General features: G+C 40.9%; 1 protein-coding gene across 3 annotated transcripts in view; it reads right to left on the reverse strand.

Moving 5' to 3' along the window:
* Positions 1-20975, reverse strand: part of ENDOU (endonuclease, poly(U) specific) — an 88071-nt gene that overhangs the window by 18103 nt on the left and 48993 nt on the right. For all 3 annotated transcript variants that reach the window (XM_069758695.1, XM_069758693.1, XM_069758692.1), the window contains 4 exons: positions 17048-17095; positions 13625-13795; positions 4810-4957; positions 1141-1340 (listed from right to left, as the gene is read on the reverse strand). In XM_069758695.1, the coding sequence (XP_069614796.1) occupies positions 1141-1340; positions 4810-4957; positions 13625-13795; positions 17048-17095 (567 nt within the window). The remainder of the gene's footprint in view (positions 1-1140; positions 1341-4809; positions 4958-13624; positions 13796-17047; positions 17096-20975) is intronic.

Consider the following 20975-nt stretch of genomic DNA (forward strand, 5'->3'; position numbering starts at 1 on the left):
TATTTGGTTTTTATTACGTTGCCTAATAATTCTGCACAGTAATAGTTACCTGCACAAACAGATATGCTCCTAAGATAGCCAAATCTAAAAAAAAACCACTCCAACTTCCAAAAATATTTAGCTTTGATATTTATGAGTTTTTTGGGTTGATTGGGAACATAGTTGTTGATCAATAATACAAATAAATCCTCTAAAATACAAGTTGCCTAATAATTCTGCACACAATGTAAAGAAAGAGACAAAAATTCCAGAGGGACACGAAGGACTACATCCACAACAGAGTATATATTTTTCTCCACCACAGAGAGTTGGAGACAAAACCCTGGTTCAAGACAACAGGGCTCGTTCAACTCAAGAAGTGATTCATCAGTTGGTCAACACAGCAGAACCCATTTTAAAATAGACGTCCTTACGATAGTGGTGATACCAATTATGTTTACTCTTTTTGTCTGTCTGGTTATTGTTTTTATAATAAAGCATGATTTGGTAGATAGAAAATGATTTTGACCAGGGCCGGACTGACCATCTGGCAATTCTGGCAAATGCCAGAAGGGCTTGTCTGTTCGTGGGCCACCTTGTCTGCTTTCCTCCATCCAGGGTAATATTAGTAATACTGTATATCCCATCTGGTGCTTGGGGAAGAAGACAGCATGGGCCTGTGTGATTTCAAATGCCAGGGCTGAATTTCAGCCCCAGTCCGTACCTGATTTTGACCGACTGCAGATTTTGAAATTTCATCCACAAGTTAAGAAGAACAACAATGGCATGTGGATTTATACTGGAGTATTTGTACAGCACTTCACTGTATCTAACATTTGGCACCATAACATACAGTACATTTTCACTTCAGAAGATCCAACCCTTACAAACGTACCCTCACAATTTGGCGTTTTCTGACTTTCATATTGCATAGTACACTGAGCACGTTAGATTAGATCACTAACCCCTGATGGAAACTCTCTTATGCGTTGATAAATGAGGGACATTTGGCTATTGATTTAGGCACCAGTTCTGATTCCCTACAGGTATCAACAGTTTATTCCAATTTCATTCTAGTTGTTAGAGCTTTTTCTGCACACAAATTTTCCAATATAAATATATTAATCTTGTTAATTATTTTGATCTTCGGAATTACGGTACCTTTCTTGTGGAAAAACGTAAACAATTCCTTCATAACATTTGTTTTCATAATCTCTTGGAAGAATATATCCTGCTCCTCAATTTCTTTCTCTGTGAATGTTTCATCAGTTCCAGTCTTTCTGTTATAATTGTCCAGCAGGGCGATAAAAGCTTTGTATGTTGGCCTTTCAAAAATATTTTCATTGACAAATTGGTACAATCTGATAAAATCAAAGACTCTGTGTTATGAAACATCATCATCAACCACCAAAGGAGAAGTTGATTTGTCTTTTTTTCTTGTCAGTAGTTATTAGCAAAATAAAGCCTTAGAAGTAACTACAAAATATGGACTATCAGTGGCATATCCACCATCACCAGCAAGGGCTCAGCAAAAGGAGCAGTGATAGCAGTTGTATCTGGTAACTCATGGAACCCAATAGCCCAACTACCATCAATGTCATGTGATAGATGGGCAGCCCATCAGGCTTGGTTCACATGTATTAATTGGGCATGGTCACAACAGATGGCCTTTTGTGCATACCAGTTGAGACTCACATGACATCACTGGACACAAAACTATACAAACTAATAGAATCAATTTTGTTATTTTTCTTTGGTCTGTTTTCACTATACCTGTCATGGTACTGTTGCCATATATCCCAGAGTTAGGGGCTCCTTCCCCATCCCTAAAGCTAGGGGTGCCTTAGCTATCTCTGCTCCTCAGATTACTTCTAATGGTGAAGATGCCAGGGCCACATGGCTTGCTGAGCTCCTATAATAGCTTTAATCTTTCCCTCCCACACCCAGGGAAGTGAGGAGTTGTAGTGTAGAAGAAAACACAAACCAGGCTAACAAAGGAAAATGTACAGGGATAAGTGAAAATAACATTTTTTTTTTGCAAAAACAAGGTTTTGCATTGTCAGATTTCGAGCGCTATAATTTTTCTATATGTTTGCCAACAAAGTCTTACTACGGTTTGCTTTTTGCAGTACGAGTTGATGTTTTTACTGGTACCATTTTCAGGCACATAACATTTTTTGATCGCTTTCTACTTCGATTTTTGGGAGGCAGAATGAACCAAAACCAGCAGTTAAGGAATTATTATTATTTTTTTATGCAGTTTACCGTATGGTAAAAGTGATAAGGCATATTTATTCTTCGGGTCAGTACGATTACAGCGATACCAAATTTATATAATGTTTTTGATGTTTTATAGAAAAAAGAATTGTTTTGTGCTGCTCTATTCTGAGTGCTATAGCTTTTTTATTTCTCCGCTAATAGAGCTGTATGATTTCTTATTTTTTACGGGACAAGATGACGTTTTCAGCTATACTATTTATTTCCATTCAACATTTTGATCATGTTTTATTACACTTTTTATTTGGCACTATGATGAAAAAAGCATTGTTTTTTTTGTTCAGGTTTTCTATTTCTTTTTTTACAGTGTTCACTGAAGGTGTTTAACTAGTGTGATAGTTTTATAGGTCGAGTCGTTCTAAACCCATTGATAGCAAATATGTGTACTTTTTATTGTTTATTTTTGTTTTTGCGCAGATATACCAATGTATTGGTATAATATTATTTTCAGTATTTTATTTATTTATTTTGTGATATTTTTCCAAAGTATTTTTACAATTTCTTTTCACCTTTTATTTCAATTTCTTTAGTTAGTTCCTCTATGGGACTTGAACTGTTATTAGTTTGATTGCTGACATCGTGCATTGCAATGAACCAGCACTGCAGTGTATTGTACCTTTAAGTACTGCAGTGACTGAAGCCTCTTACACCACACTCCATGCGTCACAAGTTGGAAACCCCTACCCGACCATGAAGTTTGGATATGTCAAAGGTCATGAAGGGGTTAAAGTGTGACCATCGTTTTAACTTTTATTTCATAAATCAATATTACATGTAAAAAAAAACGCAACTTTGTAATAGATCTTTTTAGTGAAATCTATTTCTTTCTCCTCCAGGACTGATGTTTCAAAATTCTCAATTTACAGGTAAAATCTGTATTCAGTGAAGACAGATTGTTACATTACTAAGATGGAAGATGGGTGCCATGTCTCCAGCACCAACTGAAGCGTGGTAAGTTCCAACCATCCTCTTTTCTCCACCTTGAGGGGAGGATAGAAGAGTTAGAGACAGAGTTCCTCCTTCTCCCGTGTGCACCAGCTGCCATCTCCTATCTCAGTAATGTAACAATCTGTCTTCGCTGAATACAGATTTCACCTGTAAATTGAGAATTTTTAAAATGAATGATCTTCCAGGAGGAGAAATAAGCAGATTTCTCTGATAAAACATATTACAAAGTTTCTTTTTTTCTCATGTATTATATATTTATGAAATAGAAATTAAAACAATGGCTACTCTTGAAAGGTTTAGTCCCATGTTTTCTGTTCAGGAGTGTAGTAAAAAATGTTACTGTAATTATCAAGGAAATGGAGCAGAATTTTGATAATCAGTTGAGTGCAAAAGTGCCTGTGCTTTTCCAAGCCCTTTCCTATTAATGAAGATTGGACCTCTTTAAGATGCCCATAGACATTAAATCAAAATGTGCCCAATTCTGTAATTTTGGTGGCAAAGGCAAATTATCTTGTCTTTATTGAGCCTTCAACCAAACCAAAAGGAAAAAAAATCCGCACTGAACAGCTGCTGAAACACTGGTATAGGGTATACAAAGCTTGCTATGCGTTAAACAAGCCAGTTCATAGGATTCGGGTGCTCATTGAAAAAAGCCAAAGTCCAACACGATATGCAAAAACAAAAAGCAAAAAAAAGCACTCAGCATCCAAATGAACTCTTAGTCTTTATTGTGGCATTAAAATAACAGCAGGGTCCCACAGGGAGAACAGTAGTGTCAGGAGACGACGGCCGTTTCGCGCTGCCGCGCTTCTACGGGTCAGACCCACGGGGCAGCGCGAAACGGCCGTTGTCTCCCAACACTACTGTTCTCCCTGTGGGACCCTGCTGTTATTTTAATGCCACAATAAAGACTAAGAATTCATTTGGATGGTGAGTGCTCTTTTTTTGCTTTTTGTTTATTGAGCCTTCCCTAACAGATGATGTTGAGCAAAAGACGGATCAGGCATGAAGAATTTCAACGCTCAAATCTTTTGTTTGCTAGGTCAGACAAGCTGCCACCCGAGGCACCCGGCAGCAGTTTACACCACAAAATTCTGCTTGATCTGCTCATTTCTAGATGCATTACTAGGTGTGAATGAGCGGCTCGGGAGGCGACTATTTTTTTAAAATAATTTTTTAATATCCTGCAGAGAGCGCAGGGGTTAGTTTCTTGATGAACAGTCCCATCTTGGCTGGTGGGCAGGTGAAGTCACACTTGGTCATTGGGGTGGGACTTGGTAACATTTTGCCATAGTGCAGACAGGACGCATCACGGAGGCTTCTTCTGCAGTTGGTTGTCTTACAGTCACACACAAGAAGGTGAGAAGGAGGAGGAGGACATGGCCTAGCGCCTGAGATACATAGATAAGATTTATTTATATATCTCTCAGCTTTAATTCTAATATGAGACAAAGTAGGATCATAGAAAAGGAGAAGATTAAAATTAAGTGCTGGTTTTTCTTTTATGCATTTTCTATGGTTTGCGCTAAACCTTCATGGCCTACAAGTGTTGGACATAGTTTCATGATAACTACCCCCTACTCCCCTGATGATGATAGGACTTACGGCTTATCACACAGATCTTCTTTTTCTTTGGTATTTTGCGACATTTCTTGTTTATGTAACGTAATATCCGATTCTGCTGCTTTGTTCACGTCTGCCTTATACAAGATCTCAGACAGAGCCTTTATTTCATCTTTGCTGATATCGTTTCCTAGAAAGAGAAAATAAAAAATTAAACGTATTTGTATCAAAATGATCATATTTTGTAAATTTCTTGATTTGACACTTCACGCCATAGAGGCTCAAAGATTCCTCGATTTTTTTTTTTGTTAAGAATTGTGCTTCATGAAATGTCATTATTTCTATCAAGAGCAAAAAAGCCTCAGTGGAAACTGATACAATAGAAGCCATGGTTCCTCAGGCACTGGTGGTACTTGGAAGAATGACACTCTGCCATGGCCACTATCATATATGAGATGTGCAGTCTGGACCTTCTGACCCCTGCCTTCCTATAGTGTGAGAAGTATGTAGTCTCTCCATTGCTGATCCTAGTCTTTCTTTACTTAGCATCGTTTGAGAACACAAAAACACCAGAAATTAAAAATAAATTATATTAATAAATATACAAATAATCTAATATATAATTGCCTAGAATACTACTTCCTGCAATTTGTGCCAACTTCCGTGGCTTTGTCCGGAGCTAATGTCCGGAGCTAATGTCCGGAGCTAATGTCCGGAGAATAATTGCCTAGAATACTACTTCCTGCAATTTGTGCCAACTTCCGTTGCTTTGTCCGGAGCTAATGTCCGGAGCTAATGTCCGGAGCTAATGTGCGGAGATAATGTCCGGAGCTAATGTCCGGACCTAATGTCCGGAGCTAATGTCCGGAGATAAGTGACGTCAACAGTGTCCAGTGTCTGATTGGTTGCTGCCTGCTGCGAGCGACCAATCAGAAACGTGCCGTACTGTGACACACTCTGCCCGCCATTTTGGTGTGATTTTTGAATTTTTACCTCACAGCAAGTTTCTACTGCGTGGAGGCGGGCCCAGTGACGTTGCTCTTCAAGCTCCTGCCGAATTTCGTCAAAAAAATGATAATACCATTTACCAAAACTATATATATTTAGTTGTGAAGTGGTTCAGTGACATTTTCACACCAATTTTGAACTTTTGTTTGGTGTTTTCTCCATATACTGCCTATTATTCACTGACTGTTATACTGAGAGACTGCCGTTTATTAACCTCTTCTTTGCCACATTGGGTATATTGCTCTATTATTTGCCACATAAGGACATTGTCCATTATTGCCCAGCAATTTCTCTGCAATATAAACTGCCTATTTATTAATATCTGCATTCCTGCAAAGAACTATTGCCTATTATTAACTGGCTATTTTCCTACTACCTGACACTGCCTCTTATTAACCTGTTGTTTGCCACCACCACGCTTAAAGCTGTTTAGCTTAGCCAACATGAGCTCTAATAGTAAGGATACTAATGACACAGAGCCCAAAGCTGCTGATGGCGCACGTAAGATTAGGTCTGATAGAAAGTATACTAATAATGCAGAGCAAAAAGACGCCGATGCCGCACGTAAGCGCAAACAGCGTGCTAACAAGAGTACAGAGGATAGATGCAAGCGCATGGACACTGTTAAGTATACTAATGACACAGAGTCCAAAGCTTATGATGGCGCACGTAAGATCAGGTCTGATATAAAGTATGGTAATGATGCAGAGCGAAAAGCCGCCGATGCCGGACGTAAGCGCAAACAGCGTGTTAACAAGAGTACAGAGGATAGATGCAAGTGCCTGGATACTGTTAAGTATACTAATGACACAGAGCCCAAAGCTGCTGATGGCGCACGTAAGATCAGGTCTGATATAAAGTATGGTAATGATGCAGAGCGAAAAGCCGCCGATGCCGCACGTAAGCACAAACAGCGTGCTAACAAGAGTACAGAGGAGAGATGCAAGCGCCTGGACACTGTTAAGTATACTAATGACACAGAGCCCAAAGCTGCTGATGGCGCACGTAACATCAGGTCTGATAATAAGTATACCAATGACGCTGAGCGAAAAGCCGCCGATGCCGCACGTAAGCACAAACAGCGTGCTAACGAGACTACAGAGGACAGACATAAGCGCCTGGACACTGTTAATGCTGCTTGCAATAAACGCATTACTAATGAGTCTTTTGAGGACAAAACTAATCGATTAAGTAATAAAGCTGCTGCTGCACGCTCTCAACGTTGCAAACATAATATTTCCACGTCCTCAGTCATAGATTCTGCCCACAATACAGCTTCTTTGGTGCCAAGTGTGGAAGTTGTATTGTTTTTAACATTACTTCTGCAAATATCAGAAACATGCAGATGTGAAAGAGGTCTGAGTATTAAGAAATAGGAATCAGTTAGTTAGGACCCATCAGTTCAAAGGCTACCGTGATGTGGTTGATGGGCATGCTTATATTAGCCCATCGGTGTACTATGAACGTTGATTTCTTAAATTATACACTTCTGTAAAAATAAACACAAAAAATGTGGGTACACAAAAAGGCTTTTATTTCTGTTGTACCTATTAGAATTATTTAAAATGAAGGCTTAGCTAAGCCCAAGAGATGATTAAAAACGTTTCATACCAACCCATCAGATGTAAAATTACTGTGAAAATACCTGATGGGCACACAAGTATGCGCCAGTATGGGTACTAAGAGCCTTTCCACATAATAATGAAATATTTTAAAATGTCATAGAACATACCAATATACATAGTTATTGATACATATTATTTATTATTTACATTATTGTTCTTAAGCAAAGAACCGTTGTTGTGGCATTTGCCACAACACGCAAAGTTGTCGTCTGATGTCTTTCATCCCTCCCCTCATAAGCATGTTCATGGATCCTGTGTAACTGTACCTTAAATAACAAGAATTGTCAAGAGCTGGTGAGTGCAGCCATTTTTTGTTCTTTCTTACTATTATTTATTAATTGTATTATTCTTACATTTGAATAAATAAAGTATATATGGATTCTAGACTCCCGATTCTTTAGAATCGGGCTGCCATCTAGTTATTAATAAAGTGCTAATGGTGTATTGTGAAAGAGTAGTGACTAAACACTAGAAATAGAGAACCAGCCACAACTAAAACATGAACAGCAGAGAAAGTGTACCCACGCAAAAGATAATTATCAAATAGCCTTTATTTGCGGTGACAAGTGGCACAATAAAACAATAAATCAGTACGTGAATTATGACAGGACAATAAAAAAATATATGTATAAAATCAATCAGATATAAATAGGTGACCTCAAAAAATATATTTAAAGTAGTTCTTGCAGTTTATTGCCAAACTTAATGGTCGGGATAATTTAATAATAAAAAACTACCTAATATAAATAGATAAAAAAATATATATATAATAATAAAGTGCACGAGCAAAAAATCCACTGATTAAAAAAATAATTCCGTGAGAAAATAGTGCAAAACCAGTTAGGATATGTGCAACACCACAGGGCACATAAAATAAGACCTGCAGGCCGATGAATAATGCAAATAAAGTGCAAAGTGCAAAAGAAACCCGCAAATATCTGTAATCACTCACGGGACACACTGCAGATATAATTGGCCGTTTTGATTATATGGTCGCAACTTTTTGCACACCGCACTTTATGGGTGTTTCTTCACTGAACCGCTGGGATTATTCAGTGTGTCCCGTGAGTGATTACAGATATTTGCGGGTTTCTTTTGCACTTTGCACTTTATTTGCATTATTCATCGGCCTGCAGGTCTTATTTTATGTGCCCTGTGGTGTTGCACATATCCTAACTGGTTTTGCACTATTTTCTCATGGAATTCTTTTTTTAATCAGTGGATTTTTTGCTTGTGCACTTTATTATTCTATATATATGTATTTTTTTATCTATTTATTTTTGGTAGTTTTTTATTATTAAATTATCCTGACCATTAAGTTTGGCAATAAACTGCAAGAACTACTTTAAATATATTTTTTGAGGTCACCTATTTATATCTGATTGATTTTATACATATATTTTTTTTATTGTCCTGTCATAATTCGCGTACTGATTTATTGTTTTATTGTGCCACTTGTCACCGCAAATAAAGGCTATTTGATAATTATCTTTTGCGTGGGTACACTTTCTCTGCTGTTCATGTTTTAGTTGTGGCTGGTTCTTTACTTCGCATCGGCAGAGGCTGCACATCCGGCCACTCACATGGCTCAGCAGCCATACCGATGCAGGTGGAGTGAGAAAGTGGAGCCTAGAGTTTGGCTGCAGCGGTCACTACTGCAGCCATGTAAACCAACACAGAGGCCGCACTGGAGTAAGGCGGATTGTGTAGTTTGTACACAGGGCATTCCTGCAAATTTAAAAAAGTTAAAGGTGGAAAAGTCCTAATCAAATATTTACCTACCCTGTAACTTGAATTGAACATTTTTTTATAATGATTTTATGATAAATGAATTGTGTGATCAGCCACATGCATTTTATGGGAACAGGGAACCTGTCTGTGGATTCACAAACAGCAGGAATCAGACCCTAGTGGCACAGGTCTTACCCTATGTACAGACATAGGACAGGCTTGTCAAGCAAAGGGATTGGAGCAGGGAGAAGCCGACAATGCATCGGACTAGTCAGGTCTCTACTTTTGGTTCCTGGTCTTCAAATTATGCTTTCTTTGAAACACAACAGCTATCTATCTATCTATCTATCTATCTATCTATCTATCTCTCTATTAGAAGAAACATGAGCCCTCTGGAAAATTAGTGCAGGATGTGCAACATGTGCCATTAATGAGGAGAGGCTGCCCAATCTGCTGGCCAGCCAAAAACAAGCGGAACCAAAGTGTGCTGGAAGATTTGCAGAGGGACTGATGGACCTTGTGTGTAGGACTGGATCAGGTGACCATCTGTAAGAACTTCCCTGATATAAAAGTCCTGCACACCAAACCACTAGGAGATTTGGCGCCAGGGAAGAGAGTGGGGCAGACGTGCTTCAGAGACTCCGCTGAAACCAACGTGACAGGCCTCAGCGGGGAGTCTGTGCTACCCGGGTGTAGGTCACCACCTGGCAAGGTGCGGATCACCCGGAAGATATCGCCAAGTACAGCTTACGCTGGTCAGAGCCGTAATCTGCGCCCTGCGCTGGTCAAGCCTCCAAGGTCCGACTACGCCTGTCAAGAGTTGTCAAGAGTTGAGGCTCGGTCCTCTCCGCCTTCGAGCCTAAGAGACTTTCACCGACGGTCAAGCCGAGAAGAGCCGTGCAGCGACTGCGACACAAAAGGCATGCTTGTGAGAGAGGAGGAACAGTGCAAGTGAGTAGCACCATCACTTCCAGCTATCACCTGCGGTAACAGGGTTGGCTGGAACTAGGATCACAGGTTGGAGGGGACCGATTGGTGCGGGGGAAGCTCAACGGGATTTAACCCCTTAAACCCCAGAGCTTTTTTTGGTTTTGCGTTTTTGTTTTTCGCTCCCCTCCTTCCCAGAGACATAACTTTTATTTTTCGGTCAATATGGCCATGTGAGGGCTTTTTGCAGGACGAGTTGTACTTTTGGACGACACCATTGGTTTTATCATGTTGTGAACTAGAAAATGGGAAAATTCCAAGTGCAGTGAAATTGCAAAAAAAGTGCAATCCCACACTTGTTTTTTGTTTGGCTTTTTTTGCTAGGTTCACTAAATGCTAAAACTGACCTGTGATTATAATTCTCCAGGTCATTACGAGTTCATAAACACCAAACATGTCTAGGTTATTTTTTATCTAAGTGGTAAAAAAAATTCCAAACTCTACAGAAATGGTAAAAAAAAGAAAAAATTGCTCAATTTTCCAAGACCCGTAGCGTCTCCATTTTTTGAAATCTCGGGTCAGTTGAGGGCTTATTTTTTTGTGCATCGAGATGACGTTTTTAATTGTACCATTTTGGTGCAGATACATTCTTTTGATCGCCCGTTATTGTATTTTAATACAATGTTGCAGCGACCCAAAAAACGTAATTCTGGCGTTTGGAATTTTTTTCTCGCTATGCCGTTAAGCGATCAGGTTAATTCTTTTTTTATAGATTGGGCGATTTTGAACATGGCAATACCAAATATGTGTAGGTTTCATTTTTTTATTGTTTAATTTTGATTGGGGCGAAACTTTTATATATTTTTTTATTGTTTTCATATTTATTTATTTTTTTTACTTTTGCTATGCTTCAATAGCCTCCATGAGAGGCGAGAAGCTGGCATAGCCTGATCGGCTCTGCTACATAGGAGCGATGCTCAGATCGCTCCTATTTAGCAGATTTACTGCATTGCTATGAGCGCCGACCACAGGGTGGCGCTCACAGCAATCTGGCATCAACAACCATAGAGGTCTTTAGGAGACCTCTGGCTGTTATGACAAGGCACCAATGAACCCCGATCCGGGGTCACCAGTATGCGCATATCCAGCCGCATGGCTGGAAGCGCTTGTTAAATGCCGCTGTCAGCGTTTGACAGTGGCATTTAACTAGTTAATAGCGGCGGGTGGAATCGCAATGATATGTCCTGGCTTTGATATGGGCTCACTGCCGGAGCCCGCATCAAAGCAGGGCATCTGCCATCGGACGTACTATTCTGTCCAATGGCAGAAAGGGGTTAATACACTACGTCAGGAAGAGACTTGTGGCCTAGTGGTGATCCCTGCTAGGGCCAGAGCTTCAAGTGAGATCTCAGGTGATAACTCCCAAGACTGGGCGCACTACACTGGGTTCCAAATTATTATGCAAATTGGATTTAAGTGTCAAAAAGATTTAATTGTTTTGATTTTTCAAATAAACTCGTGGATGGTATTGTGTCTCAAGGCTCAATGGATCACTGAAATCAATCTTAAACACATGTGATAATTAGTTTTCAAGGTGATTCTAATTAAAGTAAAACTACTTAAGCATGATGTTCCACATTATTAAGCAGGCCACAGGTTTCAAGCAGTATAGGAAATAAAAAGGATCTCTGTGCTGCTGAAAAGAGTTAAATAGTGCAATGCCTTGGACAAGGTATGAAAACATTAGATATTTCACGAAAACTTAAGAGTGATCATCATACTGTGAAGAGATTTGTGACTGAAGCAGAGCACAGACAGTGTTCATGCAGATTAAGGCATAATGAGGAAGGTTTCTGCCAGACAAATTAATTGGATTAAGAGAGCAGCTGCCAAAATATCATTACAAAGCAGGACAGGAAGTGCTTTTCATTTACGGTGGTGAGTGGCTGACGCATGCGCTGATGTACCTCTTTGGGCTTCCGCTTTTCTTGCCCTCCACACTTTCGGCACTTCCCATTGGCTACTACCCTAGTTAAATAAACCCTCCTCACCTCCATAGTCACGCCCCCGGAAGAAGCAGAGGGCGAAACGCGCGTCGGGGCGCCAGAGGAGGACATCCACTAGACGGGCACTTTCCTGGTAAGATGCGCACGGCTTTATATATCATCTTGGGCTGTTAATACACCGTAGTTTAGGCACATGTTATGATCCCCGTCGGTCCAGTACTATGGAGATGCAGTTTTCTGCACTCATTATAGATTAAGTACCGATGGGCATGGTATGCTTATATGTATAGGTGCTTCGGCCTGTGTTTACCATATGTGATCGCTTTCTTTCCAGTAGATCTACAGACTATTCTTGTGTATATTTAGATGTGTATTGGCTTGTGGGTGGATGTTCCCCTCTGATATGGGGTTATTGTTTGTGTCCTTATATGTGGCCTTTTGGATCTTTTTAAATATTCCTTAATAAATGTTACATTTTAATAAGTAATTTTTGATTGGTGAGCTTCATTGAGTTGACCATATTTTACGGTCGCTCAGGTGTGTTTTGTATTGAGAAGTACCAATATCTCTATGTAGTAGGACATTTGTGGTGATTTATAACGTGTAACTTGGCCTGTTAGGAGGTTTTGGAGTTAAATAGCTTTTTTGTTCAGTGAATGTGACCTCCTAATGCTGCAAATTCCACAAATGAGCATTTTCAGTTCTATAAAACATAGCAAATGTTTAGAAATTCTACTGTGCCTAATAATTTGGAACAGTGCATTTTGAGTTTTTGTTCATTTTGGAGATTATACCGTTATCATTGGGAGGTTTCTTCAATAAAATTCGATGTATAATCTAACGGGTGATGACTTTTATTAGACTGACTGTCATTTGCACCGACCATTTAGGAAAATCCGAGAAAAATGTCATTTGCATAATAATTTGGAACATGGTGTACTAACGATAAGTACTGAGAGACTTTCCAGCTTGCTCATAACCATGCATATTTACTAACCCTAAGGCTATGTGCACACGTTCAGGATTTCTTGCAGAAATTTCCTGAGAAAAACCTGAAATTTTCTGCAAGAAATCAGCACAAAATCTGCATGCGTTTTTTGCGCGTTTTTACCGCGTTTTGGTGCGTTTTTTGTGCATTTTTTTTTGCTGATTTTTTCATACATTTCCCAATGCGTTATATAGTGGGAAATCCGCAACAAATCTGCAAAATTAATGAACATGCTGCATTTTTTTTTCGCGGAAAAAAACGCATCAGGTGCACAAAAATTGCAGAATTCATTCTAAATGATGGGATGCATAATGTATGCTGTTTTTTGCGGTTTTATAGCGTTTTTATAGCGAAAAAAACACGAAAACTCAGCAACGTGTGCACACATCTATCTATCTATCTCTGTTCTGTAGTTCAGCTTTATTACACATGTATCCGGTATATGACAAATCTTTTTTGCCTGCATCTGAAACAGTCCCATTAATTTGAGCAATGAGCTCACTAATATACATATGAATATGAGCTAATTAATTCTACATGAGACCACCCCATACTCCGAACTAGAATCCCACCTGTTTGGTGCTTGCTCTCACAGTTGCCTCCTACCACTTTGTTACTGGCGCCTCCACCACACACTTTATTGTAGTCATTGCAGCAATTTTCGAACTTTTCACATTTTCGGTTACAATGACAGGGATCTTTCTTGTTAAATCTTCCGCCACATCTTCCTTGACAGGACGTATCTGCAATGACGGCAAGGAGAGAAGTAGTCACTATTTATACCGCACCATAGGACTGCACACTGCTGTACATGGATATACATGAAATATCTGATTTCAATCGCGTGCCACTGACTTTGAATGTGACAGGCCTCATGCTCCATCTCAGTCGCATTTTATTTCCTTATAGCCAAAGTATTGTGATGTCTTTAATGAGTCGCCCCACCAGGGCAGGGGTACTCGGTACCGGGTCAGGTCTTAAAGGGGATGTCACGGTGGCTGCAACCCGGTCCGTGGCCCTAGGCGTCCAAGTAAAGGGAAAGGTCTTTAAGGGGATTTGTAATGTCTATTGTTGGTGATGCCACCTGTGGTATTCGGTCAGTAGGGACCAACGCTGCTTAAAGGGGTCCTCTGGGGTGATGTTGTTGCAGCAAGATGGTAACGCTTCCCATAGGTGAAGCGGGGTCCCCAGGACTTCCCAGATGTATGACAAGATGGTGTAAGCCAACGAATAAGTGGAGGACACAGAGTTTGCAATCTTTTACCTGGTTTACTGATGGTAGCAGTCCTCAGTCCAGGGTACCAGGTGTAGGGTAGTTGTAGTCCGGCCGGCTTGGAGGCAATAGGAGATCCCTCTCCCAGGTGAGGTCCATTAACCTTTCCTACTTGTGCCAAATGGCGAGGTCCCTGCGGCCTAAAGCTTGCTGACAGGGTCCCCTCTCTCCTGTCCTAAGACTGACATCTGTACGATAGGCAGTTTGAGCCTGTTTATAGGATCTCTTAGATGACCCAGCTCCTAGAGTTACTGCTTCACCTCATTCCTATGCCCTCCGGTTCTGCCACGCGTCCTGGAGAACAACACGACCTCGGGGTCCAGGTACCTGGCTTCTGCGCTCTGACTCTGAGGCTGTCCTTCCGCTGTTCCCCTCCTGAGCCCTTTCCTCCACTGTGCTTCTTCTCTCTCAGCTCCTTCACAATTCAACTCTCCTTCTGCTTCTCACTCTTTCCAGGGGTAGCAGCTCCCTCATGGCTGCTCGGCCCCCTACGTCTGCTCCAGACGTTCTTCTGTCCTCCTGGAGACCAACTGTCTCCCTAAGACTCACTACTAACTACCTGGCTCCTCCTCCAGACCAGGATACATATAGCTAAGTGACGCTCCCCTGAATCCGGGTCCTGAGCTCCCCCTCCTGGCCTAGACTCGGATGTGTTGAATGTAAGTGCCTTACCTGATAGAAAGAATCTCCCTTGCCTCCAAGTGTGACATTACCCTCCCCCAAGGGAAAGCAACATCACTGCAGCAAATGGCTATCTGGGGTGCTGCATTTAACCCCTTAACCCTCAGGCGATTTCCCGTTTTACATATTTCCTCACCTTCTTCCAAGGGGCGTTATTTTTTTTAATTTTCCCTGCCAAATAACCACAGATACCAAACATGTATAGTTTCTTCTTTATTTAAGTAGTGAAAAAAAAATCTGAAATCTTTGCCGCCATTTTCTGAGACCTGTAGTGTCTCCATTTTTCGTGATCTGGGGCTGGGTGAGGGCTTATTTTTTAACCCTGACCTGACATTCTTACTGATTGAATTATGGGGTAAATATGATGTTTTGATCGCCTCTTATTGCATTTTATTGTAATGTTGCAGCGACCCCAAAAAATGTAATTCTGGAGCTTTGATTGTTTTCTTGTTACGCAGTTTACCGATTGGATTATTTTGCTTTATATTTTGATAGATCGGACATTTCTGAATGCAGTGATACCAAATATGTGTATTTTTATCTGCTTAACTGTTTTATTTTTAATGGGGCAAAAGGAGGGGTGATGTGAACTTTTCTGTTTTTTTATTTTTTTTATATTTTTTCTACTTTTTACTGTATTTAATAGTCCTCATAGGAAACTTGAATCTGCGATCGTCCGATCACGTGTGCTATACATACCAGGGCTTCAGCACTACTATGTATAGCAGAAATCATAATCTCCTATGAACATTGGTCACGGGCCGGCGTTCACAGGAGATTCACAATGACAGTCACGGGGGTCTTCTGCAGACCCAGGGCAATCATGACAACCCATCGGTGCCAGGGATCACATGGCAGGCATGCTGATGGGCGGAATCAATGATGTGATTCTTTCCTGTCATGTTAAATACCACTGTCAGTCACTGACAGCGGCATTTAACTGGTTAACAGCTGTTAGTGGATCTCCGACCCACCGGCTCAGCATGTGAGCCCGCATCAAAGGCAGGCACACAGCCGATGACGTACATGTACGTCAATGGTCGTGAAGGGGATAGTCTGGTATTGTAAAGGTGCCCTGTGTGCCACTAATAAATTCTGATAGATTGGAGCATGGACTCCACAAAATCTTTGATGGTTTCTTCTTATATCTGGCACCAAGACATCAGCAGCAGATTCTATGGGTCATGTAAATTGTCTCGTGCAGTCTCCATAGATCAGACTTGATTTTCCAGCACATGCACAGATGCCTAATTAGATTATAAATGGATCCTGTCATGTCTCCAATTACTATTAGCCTGCAGATATAGGGTTAACCTGCAGGTACTGAAAGCGCAGTGAACTTTATTCCTCCAGGGAGCTGCCAGCTTTTAGTCATAAAGGTGTGTCCAGAGCGGCTACCACTCGGCGCACAGTGAGCGGCCACTGTAAGTTTGATTGGCTGCCATCTCTGTACCACTGCTATGCACACTGAGCTGTCAGACTGCCGGTGTGTGCTGACAGCGGCCGCTCACTGTGCGCTGAGCAGTAGTCACTCCAAACACACCTTTATGACTAAAAGCTGGCAACTCCCTGGAGGATTCAAGCTTATGTTCACTTTCGGTAAGGCAGCCGGATAGCATTGGTAGGTGGTATGTGCCAGCACCCAAGGTTACACAGCGCTATATTGCCCAGCGTATGACACTACCTTCACCTGCTGGAATTATTCCCATAGTGAATACTGGGGCCATCTCCTAGTTTCCAAGTAACAAACTTTGTTCCATTGCTCCATGGTCCTGATATGATGCTTATGTGCCCGGCTCCAGCATTGTACAGCGCTCAAGATATGGGCACCCTGGTCTATGGCTGTGCATTGCAATACACCACGCTGTGTGTTCTGATATCTTTCTATCATGACCACCATGGGCTTTAGCAGCAGTTTGTGTTACACTAGCTCTTATGTGAAATTGGACCGTATGGACTGGAATTTGCTGCCCACATGCATCACTGAGACCTGGGCACCCATAACATCATACAGTGTTAACAAGTCAGGAGGCAGCAGTACCTGATTTATCATTATTCTTATCAGTCTTGTGTAACTTAGAATCGGTATCTGTTGAAATAAAATGGCAAAAAAAAATGGAGCAAATATTTAATAAAATATATATGTAATATAAACAATCAATTTAGCTCAAGTAACCCAAGACCAGAAACACAGAATAGAAAAGTCATTGTGAGCAGGAATACAGCACTACCTGGACCGTCATCTATCTATCTATCTATCTCTGTTCTGTAGTTCAGCTTTATTACACACTAGCTGAAGAGCCCGGCGTTGCCTGGGCATAGTAAATATCTGTGGTTAGTTATAGCACGTCACTTCTCTTATTTTCCCATCACTCCTCTCATTTTCCCAATCACATCTTTAATTTTCCCCCTCACATCTCTCATTTTCTCCCTCACACCTCTCATTTTCTCCCTCACTCCTCATTCCCGCCTAACACTTGTCATTTCGACCTCACAGCTGTCATTTTCCGATCACTACACTATTTTCCCTCACTCCTCTCATTTTGCACTCACACCTTTTCATTTTCACCTCACACCTCTCATTTTCACCTCAGTATATACATGTTTGTCATCTCCCTTATATATAGTATACACCTGTATGTCATCTCCTGTATATAGTATATACCTGTATGTCATCTCCCCTGTATATAGTATATACCTGCTGTGTGTCATCTCCCCTGTATATAGTATATACCTGTATGTCATCTCCTCCTATATATAGTAAATACCTGTATGTCATCTCCTCTTATATATAGTATATACCTGTATGTCCTCTCCTCCTATATATAGTATATACCTGTATGTCATCTCCTTCTATATATAGTATATACCTGTGTGTCATCTCCTCCTGTATATAGTATATACCTGTGTGTCATCTCCCCTGTGTATAGTATATATCTGTGTGTCATCTCCTCCTGTATATAGTATATACCTGTATGTCATCTTCTATATATAGCATATACCTGTATGTCATCTCCTCCTGTATATAGTATATATCTGTGTGTCATCTCCCCTGTATATAGTATATACCTGTGTGTCATCTCCCCTGTATATAGTATATGCCTGTGTGATCTCCTGTATTAGACCTCGTTAATTATTTGCTCAGTATTTTTACCTCAGTATTTGTAAGATAAATTGGCAGCCTGATAAATCCCCAGCCAACAGGAAGCCCTCCCCCTGGCAGTATATATTAGCTCACACATACACATAATAGACAGGTCATGTGACTGACAGCTGCTGTATTTCCTATATGGTACATTTGTTGCTCTTGTAGTTTGTCTGCTTATTAATCAGATTTTTATTTTTGAAGGCTAATACCAGACTTGTGTGTGTTTTAGGGCGAGTTTCGTCTGTCAAGTTGTGTGTGTTGAGTTGTGTGTGGCGACATGCATGTAGCGACTTTTGTGAGATGAGTTTTGTGTGGCAACATGCGTGTAGCAACTTTTTGTGTGTCGAGTTGCATGTGACAGGTTAGTGTAGCAAGTTGTGTGCAGCAAGTTTTGCGCATGGCGAGTTTTGCACGTGGTGAGTTTTATGTCTGGTGTCTTTTGAGTATGTGCAAGTTTTGTGTGAGGCAACTTTTGCATGTGTTGCAAATTTTGTGCATGTGGCAATTTTTCCGCGTGTGCAAGTTTTGCGTGTGGCGAGTTTTCCATGAGGTGAGTTTTGCACTTGTGGCAAGTTTTGCGTGAGCCTAGTTTTTGCATGTGGCGAGTTTTGCGCGTGGTGAGTTTTGAGCGGCGACTTTTGTGTTTCGACTTTTATGTGGCGAGGTTGGTGTATGTGTGGTGAAATGTGTGCTGAGGGTGGTATATGTGTTCAAGGACGTGGTAGTGTGTGGCGCATTTTGTGTGTGTGTTCATATCCCCATGTGTGGTGAGTATCTCATGTCGGGGCCCCACCTTAGCAACTGATCGATATATACTCTTTGGCGCCATCGCTCTCATTCTTTAAGTCCCCCTTGTTCACATCTGGCAGCTGTCAATTTGCCTCCAACACTTTTCCTTTCACTTTTCCCCATTATGTAGATAGGGGAAAAATAGTTTGGTGAATTGGAAAGCGCGGGGTTAAAATTTCACCTCACAACGTAGCCTATGACGCTCTCAGGGTCCAGACGTGTGACTGTGCAAAATTTTGTTTCTGTAGCTGCGACGCCTCCAACACTTTTCCTTTCACTTTTTTCCCCATTATGTAGATAGGGGCAAAATTATTTGGTGAATTGGAAAGCGCGGGGTTAAAATTTCACCTCACAACGTAGCCTATGACGCTCTCGGGGTCCAGACGTGTGACTGTGCAAAATTTTGTGGCTGTAGCTGCGACGGTGCAGATGCCAATCCCGGACATACACACACACACACACACACATACACACACACACATACACACATTCAGCTTTATATAGTAGACTAGCTGAAGAGCCCGGCGTTGCCTGGGCATAGTAAATATCTGTGGTTAGTTATTGCACCTCACTTCTCTTATTTTCCCATCACGCCTCTCATTTTCCCAATCACATCTTTCATTTTCGCTCTCACATCTCTCATTTTCTCCCTCACACCTCTCATTTTCTCCCTCACTCCTCTCATTCCCCCCTAACACTTGTCATTTCAACCTCACATCTGTCATTTTCTGATCACTCCACTATTTTTCCTCACTCCTCTCATTTGCACTCACACCTTTTCATTTTCACCTCACACCTCTCATTTTCACCTCATCACCTCAGTATATACATGTTTGTCATCTCCCTTATATATAGTATACATCTGTATGTCATCTCCTGTATATAGTATATACCTGTATGTCATCTCCCCTATATATAGTATATACCTGCTGTGTGTCATCTCCCCTATATATAGTATATACCTGAATATCTGAGTGTCATCTCCTCCTGCATATAGTATATACCTGCATGTCATCTTCTATATATAGCATATACCTGTATGTCATCTCCTCCTGTATATAGTATATACCTGTGTGTCATCTCCCCTGTATATAGTATATATGAGTGTCATCTCCTCCTGCATATAGTATATACCTGCATGTCATCTTCTATATATAGCATATACCTGTATGTCATCTCCTCCTGTATATAGTATATACCTGTGTGTCATCTCCACTGTATATAGTATATATCTGAGTGTCATCTCCTCCTGTATATAGTATATACCTGTATGTCATCTCCTCCTGTATATATATGTACCTATATGTCATCTCCTCCTCTATATAGTATATACCTGTGTGTCATCTCTCCTGTATATAGTATATATCTGTGTGTCATCTCCCCTGTATATAGTATATACCTGTGTGTCATCTCCTCCTGTATTAAACCTCGTTCACACGTTATTTGCTCAGTATTTTTACCTCAGTATTTGTAAGCTAAATTGGCAGCCTGATAAATCCCCAGCCAACAGGAAGCCCTCCCCCTGGCAGTATATATTAGCTCACACATACACATAATAGACAGGTCATGTGACTGACAGCTGCCGTATTTCCTATATGGTACATTTGTTGCTCTTGTAGTTTGTCTGCTTATTAATCAGATTTTTATTTTTGAAGGATAATACCAGACTTGTGTGTGTTTTAGGGCAAGTTTCGTTTGTCAAGTTGTGTGTGTTGAGTTGCGTGTGGCGACATGCATGTAGCGACTTTTGTGAGATGAGTTTTGTGTAGCAACATGCGTGTAGCAACTTTTTGTGTGTCGAGTTGCATGTGACAGGTTAGTGTAGCAAGTTGTGTGCAGCAAGTTTTGCGCATGGCAAGTTTTGCGCGTTGCGAGTATTATGTGTGGTGCCTTTTGAGTATGTGCAAGTTTTGTGTGAGGCAACTTTTGCATGTGTTGCAACTTTTGTGCATGTGGCAATTTTTCCGCATGTGCAAGTTTTGCGTGTGGCGAGTTTTTCATGAGGAGAATTTTGCACTTGTTGCGAGTTTTG

Source organism: Ranitomeya imitator, chromosome 3, assembly GCF_032444005.1.
Source record: "Ranitomeya imitator isolate aRanImi1 chromosome 3, aRanImi1.pri, whole genome shotgun sequence".
Taxonomy (NCBI): domain Eukaryota; kingdom Metazoa; phylum Chordata; class Amphibia; order Anura; family Dendrobatidae; genus Ranitomeya; species Ranitomeya imitator.